The following is a 27,998-nucleotide window of genomic DNA, read 5'->3' as shown; positions in this document are numbered from 1 at the left end:
AATGCGGTCGCCCCCTTGGGAAAGTACATATCTGGGAGCAGCAGGCGGCTCCGCGCTCGCACTTCGGCTCGGCCGCCCCACCGCGCACTCGCCTCTCCGCTCCCGCCGCAGCCCCAGGGCCCCTCGCCGCCGCCACCATGGACGCCATCAAGAAGAAGATGCAGATGCTGAAGCTCGACAAGGAGAACGCCTTGGATCGAGCGGAGCAGGCGGAGGCCGATAAGAAGGCGGCGGAGGACAGGAGCAAGCAGGTCTGCGCCTCCCCGGCCCTGCGCTCCCCCCGCCCTTCACGGCGCCCCCGGGCCCTGTGCGCCTGGCACCCCTTCCCGGCCGCTCACCCCGAGGACAAGGGGAGCCACTCCCCACCCCGCCACTCCTGGGAGGCCGGGGACGCGCAGCTGAGAAGGGGGAGGGGAAGAGCAAGACTCAGGCTTACGCTAACTTTTTGGTCTCGTCCGGGGACGTTTATTTCCCTCCTCGGCTTCCCAGAGCCCGCGAGGTCTTCTCAACCCCTAGAGACACTTGACTCTCAGGATCGGGGATCAATGTTGGACCGGAGTGGGGGGGCGAGTAGGTTAGGGTGAATCGAGTCCAGAAAGTGTTAGAAGTTCTTCTGGACTTTTGACTGGAAAGAATAAAACCTTCAACTGGGGTAGAGCCTGAGCAGGGGGAAGGGGCAGGGAGGTGGAGGTGGGGGCGGGGGGGGGTCGAGTCATGAAGTTTTTTCCTAAGAACAAAGATGGAACGGAATGGAGAGTACGGCCCGAAAGCCAGGGAGACTGGGGCGTTTTTCTGCACCCCCAGTGGTGGACTTGAGCGCGCTGGGACCTTGGCAGGATTCTCGTCCCGCGGGAGGTGGGGGTGCAGGGTGGGCCACAGTGCGGTTCCATATTCAGGAGAGAAGAGGTTACTTAGAGACCCTTGAACCCCGAGTCGGCAGCGCCCCAAGCCGAGGGGCCGCAGCCAACCAGGCGCTCGTGTGTTGTGTGTGTCTAACACCCGGTCCGTGCCGGCCGCCCGCGCCCGCCCGCCGCTGCCCCCAGCTGGAGGACGACATCGCGGCGAAGGAGAAGCTGCTGCGGGCGTCGGAGGACGAGCGGGACCGGGTGCTGGAGGAGCTGCACAAGGCGGAGGACAGCCTCCTGGCCGCGGATGAGGCCGCCGCCAAGGTACCCGGGGCGCGCGGCGCAGCACGGCGCACGAATGGCTAACTCTGTCTCTCTCTTTCTCTCTCCCTCCCTGTCTTTCCCTCTGTCTCTCTGCTGTCCCTGTCCTTCTGGTTCTGTGCACCCACACCCCTCCCCCGCGGGATCACGCTGCCTGCTGCACCCCACCCCCACCCCTCCCCGTCCCTCACGGCCAACTCCCAGCTGGAAGATGAGCTGGTGTCGCTGCAAAAGAAACTCAAGGGCACCGAAGATGAACTGGACAAATACTCCGAGGCTCTCAAAGATGCCCAGGAGAAGTTGGAGCTGGCGGAGAAAAAGGCCACTGACGTAAGTGCACGCACACAGTATCTCCCTCAACTCCTGCCCAGTGACCACTCTGAGGTCACCACAATGGCCAAGGGGCAATGGAGGAGGGTCACCTCTTCCTGCTGGACACCCGCACACAGCCCTGACATGGCCCAGAGCACTGGATGCTGCCTCAGACTTCTATTGCACACGTTCATTTATACTTCATCCACTCCTCTCTCTTTTTCTCCTTCTTTCCCCCACTCCTGGGGGTGGAGGTGGGTGGGTGAGAAGCTGGGAGTGGAGTGGCTGAAGTTGGATGCTGGAGGTGAACCTTGCCTCCCTGGTGGCAGAAAACCTCTGCGGTGTCATCACCAAGGTTTGTGCAAACAGAATGCCTAGTTTACTTTCTTTCCTTTGCAGCCTCTGGTGGGTGGGAATGCCTGGTTTTCAATGGTGAGTCTAGTCAGGGTACAGAGGGCCTGGTCTCTAAATTGAAGGAATGACATGGTGCTACTTTTACTTAGAAGGCTGAGCTTGATGTTGGGGTGCAGAGACACTTGAGGCCTCCTTGCTCACTAGGGAAGCCTTAATCCAGCCCTTAAGATCTGCCTGGGAAGATGATACTTGCTTGGGTCTGCAGTCTGACAGCACTAGATCCTGAAAGTACCCTGGGAGTTATATATAGCTCAGTGCTTTATATGGTATAGTGAGCTAACTGCCCCCTGCCCCTCCTGCTTGCCCCACCCCCACCTGTCAGCCTTCTGACAACCACCACATAGTTTCAGGGGTGATGCACACACTGCAAAAACTCTACCAGCACTTTGTCCATTGCCCTTTGGAATCTTTTTAGCTGAAGAGCTTGTCTCTTCTGCTCCATAAGTCAAGCCAAGCATTAGATTTCCAAAGGAACGACTTCTTTTCACACTGTTGGATTCCATTGTAGAAGCTCATTAAGGCTAGAGGCCCAATTAGGAAAGAATTCCTTGCGAAGTTAGTAACAATTCCAAGAATGTATGAGCACCGGGGAAAGCTGTGCCCAGAAGTTGAACTACCAAGCACAATGGCAGAATTTTTTGTATGAGAGTAAAATGCAAATTGCTGGAGGGTCTTGGGCCTTGAAACCAGTAATGGCTTTTTGTGGCGTGAAAGGCTTAAAATGTAATCTCCAAGCATGCTTTGCAAATGGGAAATCCAGACATAGGACATTTAGAATCGACCAAAAAAAAAAAAATTCTTTTTTCAATGAACATCAAGATTACTGGAAACGGGGTTCACAGAAGCACTGACTTAGCTAAAACATTAAAGCTACAAACTACCTGGCTTTAGAAAAAGAGCCAAAAAACACATATAACTCTGTGTCTGCTTTGTATAATGTAGATCATATGTCTGCTTCGTGTAAGGCTAAATGGAGGATGTCTGTCTCCCCCAAATTCTCCAGCAGGACGTTTATTTAGCTTTTTTAAAAGAGCCGCTGATAGATCAAGGAGAGATATTCCTTATAAGGAAAAGAATGCAGAGAATTTGAAAATAGCCTAGTAAGACTGAAGGAGAAAAAAGCGACTACAATTCTTAAAGGGAAAAAAAAGATCATAATTATTGTAACTATGTAGTGCTATCATGTCTTTATTGAAAAGTCTTGTTTAAGGGAGCTTTGGAATGAAGTGGGGCAGAAGCGGATGAGGATATTTAAAGCCACCTTGGTGGAGGCGGGGTTAGCAAGGGAGGGAGCTTTTTGAAACTGTGTTTTGGTTTCCTACTGGAAAACTGTCCCTAATATGGTACTTTTTTTTTTTATAGTAGATTGATCATTGAACTTTTAAGATATTGTAGGTTGTTTGGAATGTGTAGGGATGTTGAAGAAGAACATTTGCAAAGAAATGCTATATTTAAAGTGATTTCCTAACAAAAATAATCAAGAGTTAAGGAGGAAGAGACCGATATCACTAAAGAAAGCGGGAGATAGGAGGTCAGCTTCCTGAGGTAGAATCATATTACATTTGGAATTAGGACATTTCACTGTCATTACTCACCAATTTAAAAACATTTTTACATTTTCCTACTACTTAAAACCTTTTTCTACATATTTACCAATACTTTACAAATGTTATTCCAAAAGAAGGGTCTTCCTAGCTTAAAAGATTGTAATTCACAAGGTAGCAAGCATCCTGATGCTTTTCTTTTGAAACTTTTGGTGTTCCACCTAAATGAGGCTGAATGGGATCAAGGGCTCCATTTTTTCTCTGGCCCCCAACCCCTTCGCCAATATTGTGATGTATCTGATATTTGCAGTATGTGAGTCTTTATTCCTTGCAGGTCTTTGCTTCCTAAATCAGTGATTCTCAACCTTATGTAAACAGAATCTCCTAGGGAGGTTTTAAAAGCCCAAATCCAGACTGCACCCCAGGCCAGTTAAATCAGAATCTCTGGGTGTGGAACCCACGCATTAGTATTTTTTAAATGTGCACCCAAGGTTGAGAACTGTTCTAAACTCTTGTATAATGACATCAGCATTAAAATGAACTCACCTAAAACTGTCTTTCCCAGGTGTTTGAAAAGCAGGACATTAAGTCATTAGTTGGCTGCTTTACAGCACTTGCAAGTGTCCAGTAGTTTCCTTGGCGCCCCCTTCCTCCACCTTCAAAGTTGGAGCCCACTGTCTGGACTCCTCTGGGGGAGGAGTTGTAACCTCCCGCCTGACCAGATGAACTGTGTGGAAACAAAGCGAGAGGCTCCACCTACAGGGCGTGAGGGCACATGCTGAGGTTTGTGAGAGTCTCAGCGGAGACTGTGACAAAGTCCATAGAAAATGAATCAGGAAAGCAAAGGAGGTTCCTTGTTAGGGCTTTGGAGAAGGAGGACGGGGTTGTCAAGTATGTTTTTGTTCTTCATTATTCCCACACTTAAATACATCAGGAATTGACTTGAAGGGCCTCCTGTGAGAAAGGTGAGGAAGAAAGCCATGAGATTTGGAAGGCATTTAAAAACGCAGCCCAAATGGGAGAATTGGCAGAGGACGGTTCCCAGAGATTGGGTTTTCATCCAGCTGTAGCCAAAGGCTCTCATAGTGTTCTATAGCCTTCATGGCTGTGCCTTTTAAAGGCATCTCAGTCCAGCCCAGAATTGGTCAGATTCCAGAAGATCTCTGAGGCTGATCTAAAACCAGAGAAGCTTGTAAGTTATAAGGGACCCGTGAGATGATTGTTTTTATGGAAAGGGAAGTGAGCCCCAAAGAGGTTCGTGGCCCTGAGAACACAGCCCGTGATGGACCCCCACCTGACTCTTAAGGCAGTGCCTGCATATTTATTCACTAAAGCTATCATTTGAGTTAACTATGTACAATGTATTGTGCTAGGCACTTTATTTCATAATCCTCACCACAGCCCCATGAGGGAAGTACTGCTATTAATTCCACTTTTATAGATGAAGCCCAGAAGAGTCAAGTTACTTGGCCAAAGTCAACAGCCAGGAGAGATTCTAGGAGCCGGATTCTAACCTACCTAGGAACGCTGCATTTAGAAAGGTTTAATCAATATGTTAGGTTTAATCAAGGTTAATGCAATATGTTAGTGGTTTTCACTTCGTGAGTTTAGTGAAAGAGGAAGGTTGTTGTGATTAGGATCTTGTGTGCTGTAATTCTTTATAACGAGGAAAGGTCCTGGGGACACACTCAGGCCCCAAACTCCTCCACTCAGCTTCTCTCTTGGGCTTGGGAATTCTGAACTCCCTAGTGCGAACTCCCGCCGCCAGTAGGCGGCACCACCGCCCTTAGCAACCAGGTCCGTTACGCGGGGTCACCACGGAGCCAAGGAGGGGCGCTAGGAATCGCAGTAAAATCCCTGGCGCGCTGGCCTCCCTCCCGGCCGGGCCCATCTCTCCAGGTGTCCCAAAGCGAGTCCACCACCTCCGACAGCCCCGGTTCCGCGAGCATGCGCAGTGTCTCACGCGGGTTGCATATTCCCGGGGTCCGCGGCGCGCGCCCCGCCCTCTGTGCCCGCCCCCGGCGCTCGCGCACCCGCCTGCGGTTCGCCTGCGCCGCCCGGGAGACCGCCACTTCCGGGCTGGTCCTGGGCCGCTGGGGGCGCCGCCGTTGCGCGGCGCGGCCTGGGCGGGGCGGCCGGGCGCTCAGGAGTGCGGCTGCGGCAGCGGCGGCCGGAGCGCAGCAGCCGGTCTCTCTCACCGCAGTCCGCCGGCCAGCCCGCCGCCGCCCCGCGCGATGGCCGGGAGCAGCTCGCTGGAGGCGGTGCGGAGGAAAATCCGAAGCCTGCAGGAGCAGGCGGACGCCGCGGAGGAGCGCGCGGGCAGCCTGCAGCGCGAGCTAGACTACGAGAGGAAGCTGAGGGAGACCGTAAGGGACCCACCCATTGCCCACCCACCCCCACCCAGAGGCGCCTCCGCCCCAGTTGGGCCCACAGAGCGGTGCAGGGCCCTCCAGAGCCCACCTACCCCTGCCCCCACGCCTCCAGGGGCGCACCTGGCGCACCTGGGGCAGCTGGCGTCGGACTCTAGGGAGGGGCCCTGCCTGTTCCTTTCAGCCCTTCCTTTCCATCTTCGCTGGTTTAAAGTAAAAGCCCCGAGGGGAAGCAGGAGTGGTGTTGAGAAGGTTCTGGAAGCAGCGCTTTCCCAGAAAGGGCTCTATTTTGGGGTTATTTGCGTTCGGCCCGGGTGTCTCGGGTCCCTCGGGATGTGCACTTTGCGCTGCTGGCATTATTTACTCGAAGGGTGGGGAGGGAAGAGGGAAATCCTTTTGGAAATCCGTTCCTTTGGAAAGGGGCGCTGACAGGGAAAGTCTGGGGCACTGCCAGACTTTAGGGCCGGGGGATGCTAAACTCCACCATCCCCGTTGACCATTGGTTTTCTTTGTGGTGGTTGAGACATTGACAGCGCCGGGCTCTGACATACATGTATGTATGACATGCATAGTATGAGACCCGCTTACCTTTCCCTTTGTATTAACCATCTCTTCTCCCTAGTGGTCTTATACAGATATTCCTTTGTTACCGAGTATTGAGAAGAGTTGGCTACATGTCAACGATCATTGGGTGTATTCTCTTGCCGGCTTCCCCCTCCCCCATGTTGAATGTAATACCTGGCTTCCTTCCTTTCTCCTAAGGCAAATGTATCCAACATACAGGAACAGGCTTTCAGAGGTAGCTCAGGCATTTGCTATTTGTTGATTTTTGAGTGTGTGTTTTAAATCAGGATACTCAAACACCTTGGGAATTTCGTGACAAGCATAATATGGTGTCCAGCTGTGCTTAATACGGACCCATTCTTCTGAGTTGAGTAAATCCTACCGGTTAGGTGTTTGTAGTGGCAATATGGCTGGCTGCAGAAAGTTCAATACCTGTTTTGCATAAAATACATAGAAACAAATGGGTCCTCTTAGGAGGAAGGCCTAACTAGAGGAAATTTGGCGGAAAATACAGACAGGAATCAGGAAATTAATAAGAAAGACAGTTTTCTTGAGAACAAGTCAGCAAAGATCCCATTGATGTGTCTGAATTTGACAGGGCAATAAAATGATTCCACTTCTCTCTCTGCCTGGCTAACAGCTGTCCTTGAACCATTAGAACTAATAGAACATGATGGATAAGAATGAGAACTCTGGACCCAGACTGCCAGGATCTGAATTCTGGCTTCTGCTACTTACTCCCTGTGAGATGCTGGGCAGAATAACTTCTCGTTCTTTCAGATCCCTAACTCTAAAATGTGGATAATAATAATGCCTACCTGTTGAGGTGGCCAAAGGAGTTAGTATGTGTAAAGAAATTACAGCAGTGTTTGACACAACAGAGTAAGTGCTAAATGTCAGCTGGTATTAAAACTGCACAGCACTTGGCTTTGTCCTTTGCTCCTTTGCCTTCAGTTCACCACCTATTCAAAGGGTCTTGAGGGGCGCCTGGGTGGCGCAGTCGGTTAAGCGTCCGACTTCAGCCAGGTCACGATCTCGCGGTCTGTGAGTTCGAGCCCCGCGTCAGGCTCGGAGCTGATGGCTCGGAGCCTGGACCCTGTTTCCGATTCTGTGTCTCCCTCTCTCTCTGCACCTCCCCCATTCATGCTCTGTCTCTCTCTGTCCCAAAAATAAATAAAAAAAACATTGAAAAAAAAAAAAATTTTTAAAAAACAAAGGGTCTTGAAAATGGCCTACTCTTTTCACTACATGTCAAAGCACTGCATATAAATGCTTTAACCGATATTTTTTTTTTCTTTTGGGAATTTGATGGAGAGAGGATGTGGGCAGACTGGAGGAAATGTTTGGTTGAGGTGGCATGAGTGGTGGAAGTGAGTAGATAGAACTCCCCTCACCCTCCTCAGAAAGGGAACATGTAGTCCTCTGCAGGAGAGCCTTGTATAGATAGACTCCTGTCCTAGTGTTTGATGTTAGACACAGAAGATTAATTTTATGAAGGGCATATTGTTACTTTTATACATGTCTTCTCTTTTGTACATCATTTTTCTAACGGTAGTCTTCCTGGGCCTGCTGGCTAAAGATGATGCTTTCATTCTTTTCAAAGCTTTGTGTTTAAAGTGGTTTAAATAGTTTGAATTTTTTGGAAATAATTTTGAAAACACTCTATCCAGGTTGATTGGACACAGAACTTTTTTTTTTTTTTTTTTTTGAGAGGGAGGGAGGGAGGGAGAGAAAGAGAAAGAAAGAATCTTAAGCAGACTCCACGCCCGGGGCAGAGTCTGGTGACACAAGAACTCGATCTCGCAACCATGAGATCATGACCTGAGCTGAAATTAAGAGTCGGGTGCCTAATTGACTGAGCCACCCAGGCACCCCAGAACCTTTTAAGATAGCAGTTTGAGGACTGAGTCAGAAGAGACCATTGCAGATTGAGAGTTGTTCCTAACTTCTGCAACTGTAATTTAGAGGGAGTTAATTTAAGGTGGTCTCTTGGTAGTTGTCAGACATAGCTGTGAGTTAAGCTAGCAGTCAGTTTCTCTTAGCCACAAGGATACAGGTTTAGTGACAAAATCATGAGCCGCTGCAAGAAATACTTGACTGGAGAGTTGGCCCTAAATTCTGATTCTGAAAAGTTCAGATGTACTGTAGTTAATTGGCCCTCTTAGGCTAGCACTACCTTGGAAAACTTGGTTATTCCTTATTTCCTACTGGTTTGTTTTTCCAAGGTGTGTGGGCCCTTCAAAATGTTGGAATGAGGATACTTTGCTTGATATAATGATTGACTCTAGGTCTTGTGACACACCAGGGTTTTGTGTGTTTTTTGTTATTATCAAAGGAAAGAGTAGCAAGAAGGAGCCAGTCTTTCCTCCTTTCTGGGTGGTATCCAGCAAACAACGAGACTTAAAGATGTATCCTGTAGGTCCTCAACTAGTAATTTTATTAAATCATGGGAAATAACCAATTAACAGAAATCCCCTGCCCTCTCCCACTTTCAAGTTGGTAAATAGCTCTGAGACCAGGAAACTCAAAAGAGTGCGCTTTGTGTTCACATTGGCAACCCCAGGCTGGCAATAACTGGAATATACACTCATGATTTCTGTCTTCATATGTAGGCAAGGCAAGGGCACTACAATGCCCTGTTCATGTCCGTTCTCCCTCATTATACAAATATGCCTCATAAATTATAGGCCTTGGCACAGATAGAGGAGGTTGTGTTTATCTATTATCCATGGGAGTGCCCCTTAATGTCATCAGTGGTTTTTTCCCCTTTCCTTACCGTATAAGGGCAGAAGTTTAACTTGGCTGTAGTCACTTGGTCTTACACAGCAAGTTGGGTGAAACCTTCGCCGTATAACTACAGTTTGCATGAAATAAAAATGCCTGACCTTTGGTCATCCCATGTTCCCCTCTGGTTCAGGCAGGACTTTGAAAACATATTCCAGAGGATCATTTTTTAGGATATAATGTTACTCTCCCGGTTACTATTTTCTTGACTGTTTTAACTAGAATACTTTTTTAAAGTAAAAACCAGTGCTATATATATATATATATACACACACACACACACATATATGTATATATATATATATATTTAGTTATATTGGCCAAAACATCTGGATTTCATGAAAATGTAGGCATCATAAAAGTTTGCTGTCAAATCTGATTTGGAGTAATAGTTTGCTGTGTTGAAGTGGCCCTGCTACCCTTGATTCTGTATAGTACCTTGTTGAGGTTGGGAGAGCGGTGTGCCTACCCTTGTTTTCCGTGTAGGTAGCTGGTACCTTTGGGTTGGGTGCAGGGACAGGCCAGGCCCAACTGCAAAGTGCCTGCTGGCTGTTTAACAACAGATCTGCAGGAAGATAATTGGTAGCCTTTACTAATATAGCAGTCTCTTTTCTGAGTAGCTCATTACATGTTGGGACACAATAGCACTTTTGAAGTAAAAGAAACTAGCATCCCAAACTGAAAGACTCCACCAGCAGTTATCAACACATTTTTAGAAGAAGCCAACCCAGCGCACTAAGGGTGATTTCCATGCCTGGAAATGATTTGCGTCTGGAGTCTTGACCCTTCCCACACTCCTTGTTGTTTATATGTGCTTTTTAAATAACAGATACTCATGTGGCTGGGGACTTGTACTGGCAGAGGTAACCGAAGGTTAAATCTTAAGTAGACTACCCAGGTTCTGTGATGAAGGAACCTTAGAGAATACCTAAATAAACTTCAGAACTTAGAAAACACATACCAGAAATAAAAGGCTAGTGAAGGTAAGAGCTAGAGGCCTTTTGAACAGAGCGTAATCCAAAGCACACACATATATTCATTCAATCATTCATATTCTCTCTCTCTCTGTCTCCCTCTCTGTCTCTGTCTCTCTCTCTCTCATATACACACACACAAGTAAAAATAAGAGTAAGAAGTTTCCTTAATTAATTTATGGACTTAAACTTGAGTTGCAGGGACCGAAACAAAATTGCGTCCATCCCAGTGTGGAACGGCCTGAGAAGCCAGTGGGAGTCCAGCTTTTTCCCAGGGAAAGCTTACGTGCAGATAGACGTACCCCAGACACTGCTCCCAGGTCCCAGCTGTAGCCTACAAGCACCTTTGCCCATGCTGCTGTGAAAGCTCAGGGGCAGCGGGTGTTGGCTTCCCAGCTTGAGGGCAGATGCTCTGTGTCTACCTGTGAGGTGTCACCCATGAGTGCTACTTGGTGAAGTTTTCAGTGGAATACCGTACCTTATCTCTGAAGGGATGGAGAGGGCTTGTTTAGTGGATGCTATGCAGTACAGTAACTGTTCTCCTAGGCCTGTCATCAAAGCCTCTCTGTCACATGGGGAGTTGTGTTGAGAGAGGCTATAGGGGACTTGCCACTCTAACATAGGAAGAGAGAAGTAAGAGGTAAGAACCACCAATTCCAGGGCTGCTGTGAGATCCCTGGAGGCCATGAGAAGTGGCCGAGCCCACACACGAGGACCCAGGCAACTGGGGTTTTAGTCTTGTCTCCCACTGATGTCTGTATGGCCCGAGCAGGGTCAGCACTGTGGGTCAAAGCTCCCTCTCTCCTTTCTTTTGAAAGGAGAGCTGGAAGAGTGGTTCCCACAGGATTTGCCAGCTTCTTTGGATGGTGGGGCCGGGAAGGTGGAGGGATGGAACAGGTTGCGTATTTATGTTGCAGATGTCTGCCCTCCCCTCTGACCTCCTGAATCAGAATTTCTGGAGATGGGGCCTGGAAGTTTGCATTATTAATACGCCTCTTCTAGGGGATTCTGACAGCCAGTTGTGGGAACTGCTGGATGATGCCTAGAGACTCTTCCAGATAAACAGTTGAGACCCCATTTTGTGAACCAGCCACAGGTCTGCTGTGTGCCCGGTCCTGGCTCCTAGAATGGACCTCCGTTCCCAGTTGTTGCTTGGGGGCCCTGTATGAGGCCCTATATAGTGCCAAGAAGTCGAAGGTTCTACGACATGCTCCTAGGAAAGAGTTAGTGACATTTACGTATCAGGGTCCAGAGCTAAAGGAAGGAGTGGTTAGAGTGAGGGGCAATAAGAAGGAAGCTACAGATTGACGGGGCCGCTTAGGCAGGGAGATCTTGTGTACAGAGGCAGGAATGAGCATGGGGGCATGGTCTCCTTACTCTCCATGCCCTGGCCACATGACAAGCTGGGGACCTAGACTGCCCTGCCACCCAGAAGGTCCTTTCCTCAGAGCATAAACCCTGTTCTTTCTGTGAGTACAAAGTCCTCAGGGTTGGGGCCCAGGTGAAACACAGAGCAGAACCTTAGAGTGTGGTGGCTACAAGAAAACATTTTGAAAATCGTGTTGACATTTCTCTGGCCATAGCACCTGTAACGAAGATACTTGCCTTCATATTCAAAATAATAACGAAAGGTGAGGAATACTTTCAAGTGTATGACCTAGACATTCTACTAAGGTATTTTTGTTTTTGCTCTTCGTTTTTGTTTTCAGTTTTCGGAGTTGCTTGTTTCCTGACAACCCCCCACCACCATGCCCCATTCATAAAAGGAATAGAATTGTGTTAGAAATGGAAAATACAAAAAAAGTGAACAAAGCTGACCTGACCTTAATGTATAGTTCCTTCCAATTTTTAAGAAATAGGGCTAGAACGACAGTTCCTTTCATGTAAGAAATGCATTGTCCCTATTACCCTCACTCCTCCTCTAGAAAAAAAACATACTCATTAGCCGGTCAGACTTAGCAGAACCCATTACTAGCTGTGCACCCCTAAGGATTTACTTTGTGGGCCTATATGGATGCAAATTGTCCTCCTCAGAGTCATTTCCCATTTCTCCTATTCCCTGTCTCCGTCAGCCTGTTACTACTACATAGTTAATTTTTGTCGAGATAAAAGTGTATTTGAATTTTTTATAAAGAGTCCTTCACCGTGGTTGGAGATGCCCTAATAACTTCTCTTTCCCAGACAGAACTTGGCATTTAAAATTTTACGAATCCAGAGGAGCAAAGAGCTGAACATTCTCGTATTCATTTCATTCAAGGCCATAATCACAGCCTCTCACTACATGTGCCTTTCAGACTGTGTACATCAGGAGTCCATGAGCTAGGAAAGTTGCTTTTGTTTAAATTATGTCGGTCTTAATTATTTTATTCAGTAGACATTTACTGAGCCCATATTCTTTCTGTGCAGAGAACTATGATTCCTTACATGTAGGAAGCTTCCAACTGAGTAAAGCACACAGAAATATAGATAGAATTGTCATGCCTTAAGTATGTATGGTAATTTTTAGAAAACTCTAAAGTGGTGTCCTGAAAACCTTCTCTCTCACCCCATGATAAGCACACATTCACAGTGGCTGCAGATGAGGAAATGGTACCTGATTAGTAAGTTCTCTCTTTGACTTCCAGGCGTAATATTGAAAACAAACACCAATGCAAGTGTATGTAACGGATCATCATAGACTTGCAAGTGTTCTGAGGCTCACAGTAAAAAGTGCTTATGATAACAGCTAATCATTGCATCCCCCGAAAAGTAACATCTCTAATTTAGATACAGATACTAAATAAAAATAGTATCTGTACCGCTTTTCTCCTAAGGAGTTTGAAACTTTTCTTGTAACAACCTTGCAAGAAATGCCAGTAAGCTTATCTCAAGAACACTTGGGAAATTTGTCTTGGCCCTGTTCCAGCATATGACCGAGTTCTCCTAAAGGGGTTACTGAAACGGGAGTGGGGGAGGGGCGGTTGTGTCTGTATGGCATATGTTTTAGAACGGCTGACTTTTTAAATACTTTAGTTCCTTTTAAGACTCCTTTGAGAAAGTAGCCAGGAGGAAGGAGAATGCAGACTCCTGAGTCTGGTTTCCGGCTGGACTGCTCTTGTCCTATGTGGCGGAGCCTGGGTAGGTCTTGTCTCTGCCCAGTGCTCGAGCCCCCGTGAGTGAGGTGGCCGTAATGAAGCGCCCCTTTAGCAGTCGGGGGACCCACTGTGGAGTTCTGTGGAAGAAAAGAACCAAGTGAGAGAGCACTTGGTAACGGTCCCTCTCTCCACTGAGAATGGTGCGTGTGGACGTTCACTGTATAAATCAATGTAGCAGTGTCTTCGAGAACTCTGGACTTGACCGGGGCGTGTAATGCACTTAGAGGTAGCTCACCACACGGCCAGGCTTCCTGTCAGAAATCGGTGTTTCTGACTCAGCCACTTCCTGTAGGCAGTGCCCTCACTTTCTCTCCCAGTCTGAAATGCCTTTCACTGTCTCTGCCTAGGCTGAAGCCGATGTAGCTTCTCTGAACAGACGCATCCAGCTGGTTGAGGAAGAGTTGGATCGTGCCCAGGAGCGACTGGCAACAGCTTTGCAGAAGCTGGAGGAGGCCGAGAAGGCAGCAGATGAGAGTGAGAGGTGAGGGTGCCTCTCCCAGCCCACCTTTCTGCACAGGCCTCTCCTCCGGGTGGAACAGGAGGGCTTCTCTGATCTTTGGGGCTTCACAATTTTACAGTGCCTTGGTGGGATCGTCTCCTCAGTTGATCCCAGGTATAACTTTACTAGGTTCGTTCCTTTAACATTAGTGGAGCCCCTGTGTACAAAGCACTGTTTGAAATCCCAAGGTTACAAAGAAGAAAGAGCTCCTATTCCTGCCTTCATAGAGCTCATCGTCCAGAGAGGGAGATGGACCTTTAAATGAGAAATTCTAGGGATGCCTATTGGTTCTTTCATTCTTGCCGACCGCAGAGCAGTTAGACATTTCCAAAAGATAAACTTTATTTAAAATACGCCAAGGAGACTGGGCCCAGATAAATGAACCATGGACTATCAGTTGTCAAGTAACCCAGCAAATTGGTGGAAGAGCAAGCACAGGTAAAACAGAAATATTATCTGCAAAAGTAAATTGTTTTGGACTTAGTAATGTTGGTAAGATACTGGTGCACATGTAAATATAGTCGGATACTCGTGTATTCAGAACCCACTCCCTGTAACCTGGCTCCACCTGATTATTACTCCAAGATTCAGTTTTGTGGTAGTAAAGGAATACCATGGCCATATAGCCCAGCACAACTCCGTGTATTCTAGAAGTTGTTCAACTGCTCGAGTTAATGTATTCATATTGCATAGAAGCGTTCCAAGAAAGACTGAACTGGAGAGTTGTCCTGCTTGGAAGCATGACAGAGTAATGTGGTGGCTCAGAACACTGGGAGTGTGCATCGGTGCTGTGGCCCGGGCAGGTGAAGGCAATCCGTCATTCTTTCCATTTCTCCTTCTCCGATAGAAGTGAGTTTCTGTCCACTCACTCCTATAGAAGTGAGCACCCTGCCACCATGGGTAAAGAGTGATTTCAGCCTTGAAGATTAAAGAAGCATTTAAGTTGAAGTTTCCAGCTCCTTATTCACTGCTGCTTATTGTTTCTTCCCTAACCAAGAGTTTTGGAATTCCTTAAGATGACTCATCATCTTTTACCGTGCACACATGCCAGTGGTTTTGTGGCTGATTCTTCCTAAAATATACTTGCCAGGAAACGTAAAAGGCAATCTGGCAATGTCAGACTTCGTAGGAAAAAAAGGAATTCAGAGATCACTTACCCCACTCGCCTCTTTTTACAAATGAGAAGACGAGGGCTCAGAAGTTGATGTGGCCTGCCCAAAGTGTCACGGCGGATTTATAGACAAGCCAAGAATTTTAGTCTTCTGATACATACTGTAGTACTTCATCATCTGAACTGCCTACATAGATTTTGGTAAACGAATCCCATTTTATTTTATTTTATTTTTTTATTTTTTTAATGAACCCCATTTTAAAATGACTTATTCCATAAAACCGTAATACATCCCACAACAATTTACATTTTCGAAAACTTAACACTGTGAGATCCAGAGACAGCACAGACGATGGCATCAATCTCTCTGTCAACACCTCTATTATGTAAGAATTCTCTTAAAGGCAAAACTCACAGTTTTTCATCTAAAGTATTAGGTTGACCCATATGAAGTTGTCATTTTTGTAGGTCTGACATAGTCAAGTGTCAGCAGCATCACATGGTTCAGTCTAATGTTTACGTTTGTGACTGATGGGGTGAGAACAGCTACCTTCTTTGTAGGAAGAAGTACGCGAAGACAGATTTGTTTTTGTTCTAACTAGGAAGAAATCTCATTATTTATATAGCAAGTAAAGCATGTTGGCTTTTCCTGTTTCCATGCCTCCCAGTTTCAAGCAGGATCCTGACGTGGTACCTTTCATTTAACATTAGCTCCCTGGATAGCTTCACCAGTATCGAAAGTGTGAGGTTTCGTTCACAATAAACAGAGAAGTGTATGTCTTTTTCTTCCTTCAGCTCTGGAAACTCTTGCTTCATGGTTTGGAAAATAAAAGCAGCCCTGTGCTCTATTTTGGTCTGCCAGTTACACCAAGCCTCACGGACCAGAGCAGCGCAGTGTGGGTTCACGGAGGTCTCCTCTAAACCTTGGGTCTTCTGCTTGTCTTCCTTTTCAGGGGCATGAAAGTCATTGAAAGTCGAGCCCAAAAGGATGAGGAGAAAATGGAAATTCAAGAGATCCAACTGAAAGAGGCCAAGCACATTGCTGAAGATGCCGACCGCAAGTATGAAGAGGTCAGATCTTGGGGCCCAAAGCCTCACAGACTCCCCTGCATTGGCCTTGGTGGGGGCCAGGAAGCAGTGCTTACAGCCTTGCGTTCTTCAGTGAAACGATCTGCTTCCTTGGTGGAAGTGGGTGGTTTTGAGAAGCAGATTCCCTTTGTCTCCAGAAAACAGTTCTTATTTGATCCTGCTAAGGCATCCCAGTCTTTATCTTGAAGCCAGGCCGTAGCGCTGAGAAAGACCAAAACTTCCCCTGTGATATCCCAGCTGTGCAGCCCCCAGACGAGGACAAAAGACCTTTGGCCAGGAGAGAGGAGAGTTGGGCCTCACTTGTGGAAAGAACCTCTCGTACTATCACCGTGCAGGCGGCTCTTCCTGGTGTGATTCACCTAACATGATCCAGTTCAGGCAGCATAGGGACACAGTCCATGCACTAAAGTCCGCGTAGATTCAAGAGGCCCTTTTCAATGTGTCCTCTCTTGTCAAGGTGGTAGAATCCTGTTATCAAGATAGGCTCACAGGTGAATCAGCTTCTGGTCATGTCTCCATGAGAACAACTTCCTGTGATAACAGAGCTAACATGACTATTGCCTTAGTTTTATCTTAATGTGTCACGGCTGTCTTGAAATGGCATTGACACTCCTTTTTTCTATTATTGTTATTTACCACCATCGTTATTACTATTATTACTTCCAGGTTACACTATGCCTGCTACTTTTGAAATGCTTCAAAGGATCCCTTTGAAGCTCTCAGGTCCTTTCCTCTGCTAAATACAGAGTTGACTCCATTAGTCATCTTACCAGCTCATCTCAAGTTAGCTTCTCTTGGTATCCTGTTGTCATTTTTAACCTCCTCCACAAAGAGGAGGTTGAGGTACAGAGCTCTAAATTGATAGAGTTCTCAGGATTATTTTCAGTGGTTTTTGGCAGCCCCCACCTTGCTGGATGCATCTCGTCTCACCATTCTGCTATTTTCAAGATGGTGAATTTCCTCTCTCCCCCTTCCTCCACACTTGGGCTGGTTGCCCTGTAATTAAATGGACTTCACCTGAGTCAGACTTAAAATCAGACTGCCTCCCCCAAACGAGCGACTCTGAGTCTTTGTGAGCAGAAGCCTCTGGTCTGCTCTCCCCTGGCCCTCCGGGTAGCGAGTTGCTTCTCTCCCATCCACGGGAAAGAGGGTCATCTCATTTGTCGATAAGAACTTGTAGGGGCCGGTGGGGCCAGTACCCACCTCCGTGTCCTGCCCCCATACTCAAAGCTTGCTGGCCCCATGGTATGTGTGTGTGTGTGTGTTGTGTTTGTCCTGCTACAGGTGGCCCGTAAGCTGGTCATCATTGAGAGTGACCTGGAACGTGCGGAGGAGCGGGCTGAGCTCTCAGAAAGGTAAGCGGGCCCGGTGCCGGTCTGCTGTGTGTGGGGTGCTACAGAGCAGTGACTAAACAGCATGACCTTCTGGCAGCTGCACATTGACCTGTTTCAGCTCCGGGCTCCTCCTGTGCTCATCTGACATGGATGAGCTGCGAGTACGAAACACGGAGGACTTGTGTGGGGTGTCTGTATGAATGCGTGTATCACTGCATGCCTTACCTGCACACTGATTTTGAGAATGGCCTTGTGCATTTCCTGTGTCCACTAACAGCCAAGTTCGACAGCTGGAAGAACAATTAAGAATAATGGATCAGACCTTGAAAGCATTAATGGCTGCAGAGGATAAGGTACTGATGGCTCATGTGTGGTTTTAGGTTTAACTGCAACCCAGACGCCTTTCAGCTTCCAGTGTCTACTGGTTCGTTCGGTATAACGACACCCTCTGCTGTCTTCTGTCTTGCTTTAAGTGCTTTCTTTGGGTCCTTTAAACTCCTTTGTTTTTCCTTCAAAATGCTCTTTGGTGCAGCCAAAAAGAAGCCAAATTATCATACTCCAAAATTACTGGATTTTTGTCACCCTGCCTTTCTGCTGGTGCAAGTTTAAGGAGGCAGTGTCCTCAGCACAATTGAGTTCCTTAATACCTGATGATTTGGCTACTTTAAGGCAGCCCTTTGTTCTCTGGGACTCGGTTTTCATTTTTTCCCATCCCTCTCCTTTTTCTCTCCTCCTTCCTTGGGCTTGTCTCCCACCCTTTCTGCCTCTGATCGAAAACATTAGCAAATGTGCCGAGCTTGAAGAAGAATTGAAAACTGTGACGAACAACTTGAAGTCACTGGAGGCTCAGGCTGAGAAGGTAGGCCAGGAGCATGGTGTGGGGGAGAAGCATCTTTTAAGAGCTGCTCGAAAGACCCATCCTTTTTCTCATCTGAGGCCCTGCTGACGAAAGCATTTTGTTTAGCAAATGGCATGATTTTGAGGTGATTTCCTGATGGTTATTGGATAACAGATTCTCTTTTTTAATAGAGAACATCTTTTATGTTGAGTATGTGACTCGTCTATAACAATTCAATTTAAACCAACTGCCACATGGCTAAGTTATCTTGTTCTTATCCCATGTAAAACAATAGGCAAGAAAACAGAGAATGTATTGTAGTGTGCCATTTGATACCAGAGGCTCCGTTACCTCCTAAGGGATCCTCAACATCTGTTGGCTGGGCTGGCGCTTTCTTTGTATTAGAAGACCTGAGTATAGAGTGAGCTGTAGCCTGACATCTGGAACGCTCTTTCTAATTACAGTACTCGCAGAAGGAAGACAAATATGAGGAAGAGATCAAGGTCCTTTCTGACAAGCTGAAGGAGGTAATACTATGAGTGTTTTAGATGAAGCCAACTGGATTTTAAATGAGTCCATTTGTATAAAGCTGGTCCGGGCTTCTTCATTTCAAAAGTATGGTGATCCAAGTCAGGAATATTCAAAGGTCGTGTTGGAGTTAGTGTGCTGTGCTAGTGACTGACTGAAGTGTTCAGACCCGTTTTATGGATGCTGTGCTTGATTTTGATTCTCTAGTTTTCCCTGTACTTGTAGCTCCTAGAAATGTAAAACCTCCCAATTTTGACTAAAATAAATGGAATCGTTACAGGCTGAGACTCGGGCTGAGTTTGCGGAGAGGTCAGTAACTAAATTGGAGAAAAGCATTGATGACTTAGAAGGTAAGATCTTAAGTTTTGTTTTTAATTTAGTCCTTATGGTTGAAAACTGACCTGGCGGAACACTTCGCCAATCCAAGTGCATCCTCCTGGATATACTTCTTTGCTCTTGCACATTCTTCCTGCCTGTCCTTTGGGGTTTCCATTCTGTGGCTCTTAAACTCTTGGACCTGAGTCCTCTGCTCTCCAGATGACTGTTAGCCACCAGATGAGGCATGTCTCTTTGTAAGGGCAGATGCCATCCAGCTTTCCTTCACACTGTGCAGAAGTGGGGCAGGTTTATTTGTTGTTGTTAGGTGAGAATGACTTAGTGTATTCTCTGCTTATTGATACCTCCTAATTGTCAGAGTGGCATGGATTCGTTTTTAGACACAACTCGTCTTCAAGTGTGAATTCAATGTAACAGTTGGGTTCTTGTGGTTTTAAGTCCTTAATATCTTGGTAAATGCTCTATATTCTGAAAGGGGGGGTGGGGGTAATAGGACATTGTTTTTTGAGATTATGTTCAAGCCTTTCTCCCCTAAGATATTTAGGTTTTTGTTCTAGTAACACCTGCCTTTGTCTCACGGAAATCCTAAATGTTGAACTCTGAGGCTCGTGAAGGGTCAGCTATGAAAAGGAAAGAAAGGAGAATGCATAGAATATACAAGAAAGGCAGAAGGGGCTGGCGAAGGCATCCAAGCTAGTGGAGAAAAGAGAATGACAGGTGGTTGTAAAACAGTCTGCCAAAGTGCAGCAAAGTGTGAAACCTTCATCACTACAAAAACTAAATTGCAGACTTGGCAAGAGCCCCACCATAAACGTGTGGCTGTCCTCGCTTTTCAAACCTCGTGGGCCAGTAACAGGGTAGCTTCGTGAGAAGACCAAAGGAGTAGCTCACAGGACACTAAGAAACCGACATCCCAGTGGTCTGGTTTGGTCAGGAAGTCAGTGGCTTGAAGGCGGAGCCAGATAAGGATTACAGAGTCACAAATTGTTCTTCCAAAACACTGCCCTTGGGAATTTTTTCCACTGTTGAGAATTGCAGATGGCTGACTACTCCAGTGGAATTAAAATATAGCTATAGAAAGGAAAGCTATTCTATTACCTACCCAGGAGACGGCCTTCTGTGGTTGTATTCAGGGTGTAACATGATTTACTGAGAAACCAATCCTATTTGTTATGATTTTTCGTATTGAGTCTTTCTTGTTTTATTTTCTAATGGGTTTTGTTCTTTTTGTTTTTGTTTCAATTCATTTAAAAACAAAACGCACGCCTCCTGCATTGGCCACCTGCTGCGGCATCACTTCCTTCATGCATTGCCCTTTTCTTGCTGCTGTGTGGGGATGGTGTCCATGCCACCCTCGCTCACCCTCCATCTCTTGATCACTCTCCATGCCCTTGCACCTCTGCCTTCCACTTCCTGGTCATAGACGAGCTGTACGCTCAGAAACTGAAGTACAAAGCCATCAGCGAGGAGCTGGACCACGCTCTCAACGATATGACTTCCATGTAAATGTTGATCCACCCTGCCTGCTCACATCCGTGCCCTCACGCTAATATGATAAACTCACCACTGCTGCCTTCTGTACCTCCAGAATCTCCATCTTCACACCTTTCTGTTTGCTCTCTCTGCATAATCTAGGATAGTTATTGTCTGCTCACATTCTACTAATAGAAGAGCCGAGTAGATTAAGTCAGTCTATACACATCATTTTCCCTTCAGAATGTGTTTATTTCATGATCTCTGAGCTAGATTGTCCCCACCAAGCAGTGAACTGAAATACGAATGGCTTGAGCACTACCCTTTTAGGAAATTAAACTAGGCTCAAGTAAAACTAGAAGGCTACGCAGTGGTGCAGGAGCTTCCCCGGAAATATCAAAGATCGGTTTCCCGAGATTCGATTAAATACAATAGGATCATTTTTGGTAAAAGAAATGTACACTTAAGGAACCCTCAAGTGTCTGGTTACTGAGGATCTGAGAGGAGATTGATCCAGTACAGCCTAGGGAATGGTTGAGAGATGATCTCTTCCTCACCTGTAAGAATTCTGGAGAGAAATTGTTCATCTGCTGAATAACCGAGGCTTTAATTTTCTGTGTTTAAATAAAAGGCATTGAAATATTCACAGTGAACACCACAGCTGGTGTCAAAGAATTGGGATACAAGACACCGATTACACAGTATGAGTTAAGCAGTTAATGGCTCACCTTTAACTGTGTGAGGCAGTGAGAGAGTAGATACCTTGTTCACATGCGAACTTCGATCATACACAACTAATCCACGTATTGCTAACCCAACCTAAGCGTTACACTTCTTCTGCCTCTCTAAATTCTAACTTGGAGTGTTCCACAGAGCGTTCTCTTCATTCTAATAATATAGCGCTGAATTCCACATAAGCTGGAAATTTCAGACCCACCCATGTATGAACATGGTAGCGTAAAGAGTGTGGCATGTGCCTGCTGCCTTACAGGCTATAGAATTTCCACATCACCATTAGAGACGTGACTGTCACCATGGAAAGTAGAGAGAATTCCATCCTCTCTTCCTTCGTTTGTAAATGCGGGGGTGAATCAGAACATCTGTCTCTAGGTCTTTTCTGGTGCTAAATGTGGTGATTCTATAGGGAAAATTTGTGGCATCAAGAATGCTCAAATATTCTGAAAGGTGAGTTAGCTTAAAACCTGTTTTTGAACTCTACTCATGGGCCTTCTTGACGATGGACCGTCACCCAGAGGGGCCTGTGCTGGCCTTGGGTCTAGACACGGGTGGGCGAGGAGGGACATCCTCCTGCAAGTGCGGCTGGCAGTGGGTTTTGCATGTCTGCTTCCTGCCTGGGTTTCAAGTGCTGCTCTCATCTGTTAGTTTGCTTTTCCTTTTTTCCATTGTGCCACTTTTTTTCTTTTTCTCCCACCTTTTCTCCTCATGCAGATAAGTTTCTTTGCTTCACTTCTCCTGAGACCCCTTCATCAAGCTGGCTGTCCCACCTCTCTGAGCTCTGCGGTTTGTCTGTTCTCCATCTGACCTGGCTCATTCTTTTAGCATCCTGCCTGAGAGCCAGGCACACTGCTTTCCATTGTACAGAAGCTCCTCATTTCAGTGTAAAATAAACACTGTGTAAGCTATTTCTGTTTGCTATTCTTTTTACTTCTTATTTATTGACATTTCAGTTTCAACAAAACTAAATAATAAATAAAACTACAAATCTGCTTCACACATAGGAGGCTTAGTTTTGGCTGCTACCCTTTTTTTTTTTTTTTTCATTCTGAACATGAATGTTAAAAGTTGGTAAAGCACTAGTTCCTCACTGGACTTTTAAAAAATGCTCAAGCGTGGGTCCCTCTCAGAGTTTTGGTTTCCAAAGATTAAAGAGTGGGGTGTTTTGTTTTGTTGAGATTGTGATGGTGCTGGTGTATAGTCCTCACTGAGAACCCACACAGGGCACATTGCTTGTTGGAGTGGCAGGTGTGCCTTGAGCAGTGCCTTCCTCTGCCAGAGGTGTAGTTAGATGTGTCAATGCTGAATTGGCCCTGTTCGTGGGGCTGCAGCTAACTAACACAAGGCTCTGCCGAAGGCTGCACAGCCGTCCCACACTGCTGGGACTTCACATACTGGAACTTGGAGCCAATGTTATTGAGATTATTGTTGATCCTCCTTTACAGCACAAAGAACAGTTAAAGATTTTTAAAAGTATGTTCGTTACTTAGCCACCTTCATTTAGATCACGAGATGACATCTTAAGTTTTCTACATATGGTTACATTTAAGTCAAGATTCATTTTTGTGCCGGTAAGGACCTCATGTATTCTTTAGGAGGAGTTGTGCATACATAATCTTTGTGATAATAGCAGGTTTTTTTTTTTTTTCATTTGTAGTTGTTATTAAAGTATAACCATTAGGGTTGGTTCTTTTTTTGCCAGTGTAGTTAGTGGAAATTGTTCAGAATACAGTTGTTTTTTTTTTTGTTTGTTTAAGTTTATTTATTTTGAGAGAGTGTGAGTGGGGAATGGGGAGAGAGAGAGAGAGAGAGAGAGAGAGAGAGAGAGAGAGAGAGAATATCATCCCAAGCAGGCTCCATGCTGTTAGCACAGAGCCCAGTGCAGGGCTGGGACTCACGAACCGTGAGATCATAACCTGCGCTGAAATCAAGAGTCAGACGCTTAACTGACTGAGCTACCCAGGTGCCCCAGAATACAGTTATATTTTATTTAGGCTTTGCTATTTTTACTTTAAAAACAATGGTTAAGTGATTAAAAAAAATTTTTTTTAACGTTTATTTATTATTGAGAGACAAAGAGCGTGAGCAGGGGAGGCGTAGAGAGAGGGGGAGAGACAGAATCTGAAGCAGGCTCCAGGCCCTGAGCTGTCAGCACAAAGCCAACACGTGGCTCAAACTCAAAAACTGAGAGATCATGACCTTAGCTGAAGTCGGTGGCCCAACCAACTGAGCCACCCAGGCGCGCCAATGGTTAAGTGATTTTAAAAGAAATTGCAAAATTAGAACTTTAAAATGATGTGGATTTTTGTTTCTTAATTCCCAACATTTCTGCAGCTCAGCAGTCTGGCTCTATTTCTCCTGTGTTTTAAACGTGAGTGATCTTGATCTGTCTTTGTTAGCCTGAGAGTGTTGACATATACCACTATACTCAAATGTAGACAAACTGAAAATATTGTCATTTGCTCCACAAAGACTTCAGAGTTGAGAAAAAATACTCTTTAAGAGGGCCATAAATTAAAGCATTTTAATACTGGTGTAGTAGACTTTTTAAAATTTGGAATCTGGAAGTCAGTGTCTCTCCCTTGAGAGTGTAAAAAAGCCTTCTATAATTTCGTGGATTTTTTCCCCCCTAAAGCTCCTTGGGTCTGCTTTTGACCGTGATTCCTGCCATATATTTTTTTAACTTCCTAGTAATAGAAGGGGCCCCTTCTCTGCGTGCCCCTACTCCCTGCTATAGACAAAATGACAGGTCTCCAAGTTCTGCTGAGCAGATGTGCAGTTAATTCTGGAGGCACATCTGTTTTGGGGGGGTGGTAGGGGAAAACTTTGCAGAGACTTTCACACTTTGTGTAAGTACATTCTACAAGGAGAAACGGGAAAATGATGCATTGGGAAGACAAATCTGGAATAGCCCCAGGAGGTAGGGGTGCACGAAAGGATAAATAGCACCTTGATTCTGTCAAGAAATTGCCAGCGTCCAGGTTTCTAGTTCAGAGAGTCAGGCCATAGCTGCAGCTGCTTCAAGAACCTGGTTGGACCAAACAGAAAGCATTCCTGAGTCTGGGCACTAGAGGCTCCAGACATCTGGGAGGTAGGACAGGAGCAGAAAATACTTCCAAATGTAAAACCACTTCTGGTTCCTGCCCCCAGTCTACCCAGGCATGGCAGCTCCATGACAGCTGGAGTGGAGCAGGCCCAGAGGGGGATGTGGAGGGACAGCTGTCATTTAAGCTGAATTTACATTGACCTTCTGGATTCTCTAGGGTTTCTCCAAAGTTCTTTTATTCCAGCTTGGCCAAACCTGCCTGCCCGTGGTGATCGCCCCCCTGCATTAGCGGTAATATTGCCAGTGGGGTTTAAATTTGCAACCCCCAAGCATGTGTCCTTTGCAGGACACTGTGGAAGGCAGCAGAGAGGTGGTGAAGAGCTGAGCCCAAAATGTTCTTTGCCCTCGATGAGCTGGCCATTTTGCTGGAAGGTAGAGGAGTGAAGAGAGCCCAAACTCCTAGATGGTGTATGTTTGGAGCTACCTGGAGGAGGTGACATTTGACCGGGGTTTTGAATATCCAGAAAATGAGGATGAGCAAAGAGGACAAAGTAGCAGACACTCCAAGCTAGAAAGCATAGTGCAACCTAGCATCTTCCCCATCTTCTGTCACTTCTCAGAGAAAGCTGACATAAGAACTGATTAATTTCCCAACACCCCTGGGGTCCAGAGGCTGGATGGGTTCATTCTCCCTGGGGTTAGGATTGTCAGCTTTTCGAGATCGGTCGGTAGTATTTCTGGGTCCAGGTTGTCACTGTCATTCGAACCAGTCGTATCTCCTCCAACTTTTCATGGTAAATGCCAGGTTCTTGTCATTTTGAGGGCATCCCCTGGGCCATCAGATACAGACTGACACCTGTAGTTGGCCTCCCTAGCGCATGAGCAGATTGGACGCCAGTGTGTAAAACTGATGCTGTGCCGGTGGCCTTGTGGATGTTTAAGGTCTTGTCCGTGCTGTACGCCTCCATCTCGCGCCACACATGAACGCCATTCTCTTCAAGAAGTCGGCAAATGAATTTTACGTCACTTGTGCGTGGAGACACGGGCTTGTTGTTGTGCTGTTTGAGTAGTGTAGCACCCTGTGTCAAAACGACGAGAGGTCAGGGTACACCCTGTATGGTGGTGATTGGGGGACCGACAGGGAGCTTAGTTCTGCGTTTTAAGAGCTGAGTGCACAGGCACTCCCCTTCTGGTTCTGCCTGAAAGGAGAGCCAGTCCCTGGAGCGCAAGTGAAAGGGGTTCCGGGAAGAGGTGGGCAAAATGGGCGGGTTCAAGTTTCACTGTAAGATCTCCACCATGACCCCCTGCCTTGGCTCCTCAGGCTGTTGCCAGGAACTGCATTCGGCTCCATTCACCTAGGGGTTTTAGTAAGGTGCAAGAGGAACATTCCCCCTCTCTCTTTCTTGCCCCTGTCACTCCCTTTCCCTCCCTGGCCACCAAGAGAGAAATCCTGGCTCGTCCTGAGTCTATCAGGCCTTTCCCACCCATCCTTCCTGAGCACAGGACAGACGACCACCGGGTAAGGGTGAGCTGCTCGGCAGGTGACCTGAGGGATCTCTGTTAACTCCTTCACCACGTCTGGCTAACCTGTCTTCCTTCTGCCTCTTCTCTTCTGCTAACCTGCTTGCTGACCTGTACAGATCAACTCTACCAGCAACTTGAGCAAAACCGCCGCCTAACTAACCAACTAAAGCTGGCCCTGAATGAGGATTAAACTTAAGTGGGAAAGAACTTGGGCTGAATTCTAGGAATGGAGCCCATGGGCAGGAAGTCCAGGACTGCCATGCCTTCAACTAATAGGGCCGACAGCACTTGCTCTCTGCAGAATCGTACATGGAGGGAGTTAGCAGAAAGGCTGGCTTCATCTGCGTCTTTCTTCCTCTTATAATCTGGAATAATTAAGTTCTCTTTAGACCCAAAACTGCTTTTATGGTAAATTTATGTGTATGTATATGGATCAAATATTTATAACAATCAATTCAGCAATCGCAGTTCTTCTTGTTTGAACGGATACAGAATGGGGACCAAAAATTGTTTTCTGTTTCCCACAGAGAATGAGTTCTGCCTAAGTTAGAAAGCCAAAGCCAAGGAGTGTGTAACTATATACGTATACATATTATATATGATGCAATATATAATATATATATATTGCTATTACATATTCATATTCCTAACTTCTTAATATCTGGTATAGCGTTTGATTAAATGTACCTATGCTTGGGCAAAATAGCTTTTGAAAACAGGAGCTCATGTCAGAAGTCCCTGATTGTCTAAAAGGTATGCTTTTATTCCGTCTAATGGTGTTGTTGGAATCTGGTGAGAATGTCACGTTAATAATAAATATAAGAATAGTAAGAGAATGTCCTACTGAAGTGTGCATGAAACTTGGATATTTTTTTTTAATGAGCAACAGAAATAAATCATTTTAAAAGTTGTCAGAATATCTACTTATATCATCTCTGTCTTCTGTGTTAAACACAGCTCCCAGATCTTTAACTGCCTGTAACTCAGAAATGTCTGCCATAAGTAACTTGAGTGCTGCAAGCACCGTCGCTGTCCCTGTGGCATACGGCCGGGGGACCTTCACCAAGCCCCACCCGTGCTCTGTTCAGAGTGGCCTGTTGGTGGAGGTTCCCCTGACTGCTCTGTGAGAACCTGCTGTGCCTCTAGCCCCTTTGGGTCAGAGATGTCTTCTCCCTTTGTAGGTCCTTGTCTGGAAATGAGCAGTATCTTACAAGCATGCCTTGTCCTAATCATCTCATCTTTGTTTGTGACTGATGTTTGCCTGCCTAAATGTACAAACCGCCTCTGTGTCCAAAGTGCAGCTATTCATGACTTAATTTTCTAATCCCATCACAGAGAAAGTGGCTCATGCCAAAGAAGAAAACCTTAGTATGCACCAGATGCTGGATCAGACTTTACTGGAGTTAAACAACATGTGAACCCTCCTTAGCTGCGACCACACTCTTTCATGTCGTTTTGTTGTTGTTTTGTTTTGTTTTGTTTTGTTTTGTTTTGTTTTGTTTTGAAACACCACGCTTACCATGAAACCCCTTAAACGCATTTTTATTTACTTTTACACTGTCACAGAAACATCCACAAGATACCAGCTAGGTCAGGGGGTGGGGAAAACACACACACATACACACAGACAAGGCGAGCCCATGGCAGGGCCGTAATGACTTAAATGTGCCATTTCCCGGGTTGACGTTGCCACACTTAGTAGAGAGTTTTGCAACACAGTATACTCAGCCAGTCTAGGAATCCTCACTAAAGCAGAAAGATTTTCCACTCAAAGTGCCAACGATGTATCAACAGGAAGGTTAATGTTGAAAACGCAATCAGGTGTGGATTGGTGCTACTTTAAACAAAAGGTCCCACTGTGGTCTTTCGTTCAATATTGTACAATTTAGAATCCTGTCCGACACTAATTTATTTTGTCTTGAGTTTTATTATGAGATGAGACTGCGGATCCGGTATGCCTGAATTCACTAACGCCAAGGGTTTGTAAGGCACGCTGCTCTTTTAAGACTTCTAGGGCCTTCTCATTGGCACACCTGCGGCTCATTACAACTTGTAGGATAGCATTCGATGTGGACTTCCACTCTCCATTTCTCCATGTTCAAGTGAAAGATTTAGGCACTACGTACAATTGGTAAAGAAAAATCATTTTCTTAAGAGTTATAACTATATGTAAACATTGTATAATGGTATGGAATAAAATGCACATTGTAGGACATTTTCTAAA

The 27,998-nt window shown here is 46.1% G+C and overlaps 1 protein-coding gene across 16 annotated transcripts; it reads left to right on the top strand.

Annotated features, from left to right (window-relative positions):
- The first annotated feature begins 2 nt into the window (after positions 1–2).
- TPM1 (tropomyosin 1) lies at positions 3–27,998 on the top strand. Of its 16 annotated transcripts, XM_047075011.1 has the most exons (11): positions 10–251; positions 1,044–1,169; positions 1,371–1,496; positions 13,609–13,742; positions 15,825–15,942; positions 17,245–17,315; positions 17,572–17,647; positions 18,597–18,659; positions 18,941–19,010; positions 20,420–20,498; positions 21,919–22,112. In XM_047075011.1, the coding sequence occupies exons 1-11, from the start codon at positions 138–140 to the stop codon at positions 21,920–21,922; spliced, it is 981 nt and encodes a 326-aa protein (XP_046930967.1). In that variant the 5' UTR covers positions 10–137; the 3' UTR covers positions 21,923–22,112. The 16 variants fall into 16 exon arrangements, with proteins under 16 accessions (XP_046930966.1, XP_046930979.1, XP_046930974.1 ...); XM_047075010.1 differs by lacking the exon at positions 17,572–17,647 and adding an exon at positions 18,078–18,153 and having other exon boundaries at positions 3–251; positions 20,420–22,112; XM_047075009.1 differs by lacking the exons at positions 17,572–17,647; positions 20,420–20,498; positions 21,919–22,112 and adding exons at positions 18,078–18,153; positions 27,110–27,998 and having other exon boundaries at positions 7–251.

This window comes from Lynx rufus, unplaced genomic scaffold (genome assembly GCF_022079265.1).
Source record: "Lynx rufus isolate CCGP_SWC_20201006 ecotype Redwood Valley unplaced genomic scaffold, mLynRuf1.p SCAF_13, whole genome shotgun sequence".
NCBI lineage: Eukaryota > Metazoa > Chordata > Mammalia > Carnivora > Felidae > Lynx > Lynx rufus.
Note: the sequence above shows the minus strand (reverse complement) of the source record. Positions and strands in the feature narration are given on the sequence as shown.

Excerpts from the sequence above, each read along its gene's own strand:
- TPM1 (XM_047075009.1), top strand. The coding sequence starts at position 138 with ATGGACGCCATCAAGAAGAAGATGCAGATGCTGAAGCTCGACAAGGAG. Across the intron at positions 252-1,043 it reads CGGAGGACAGGAGCAAGCAG|CTGGAGGACGACATCGCGGC; the intron begins GTCTGCGCCTCC and ends CGCTGCCCCCAG. Across the intron at positions 1,170-1,370 it reads CGGATGAGGCCGCCGCCAAG|CTGGAAGATGAGCTGGTGTC; the intron begins GTACCCGGGGCG and ends GCCAACTCCCAG.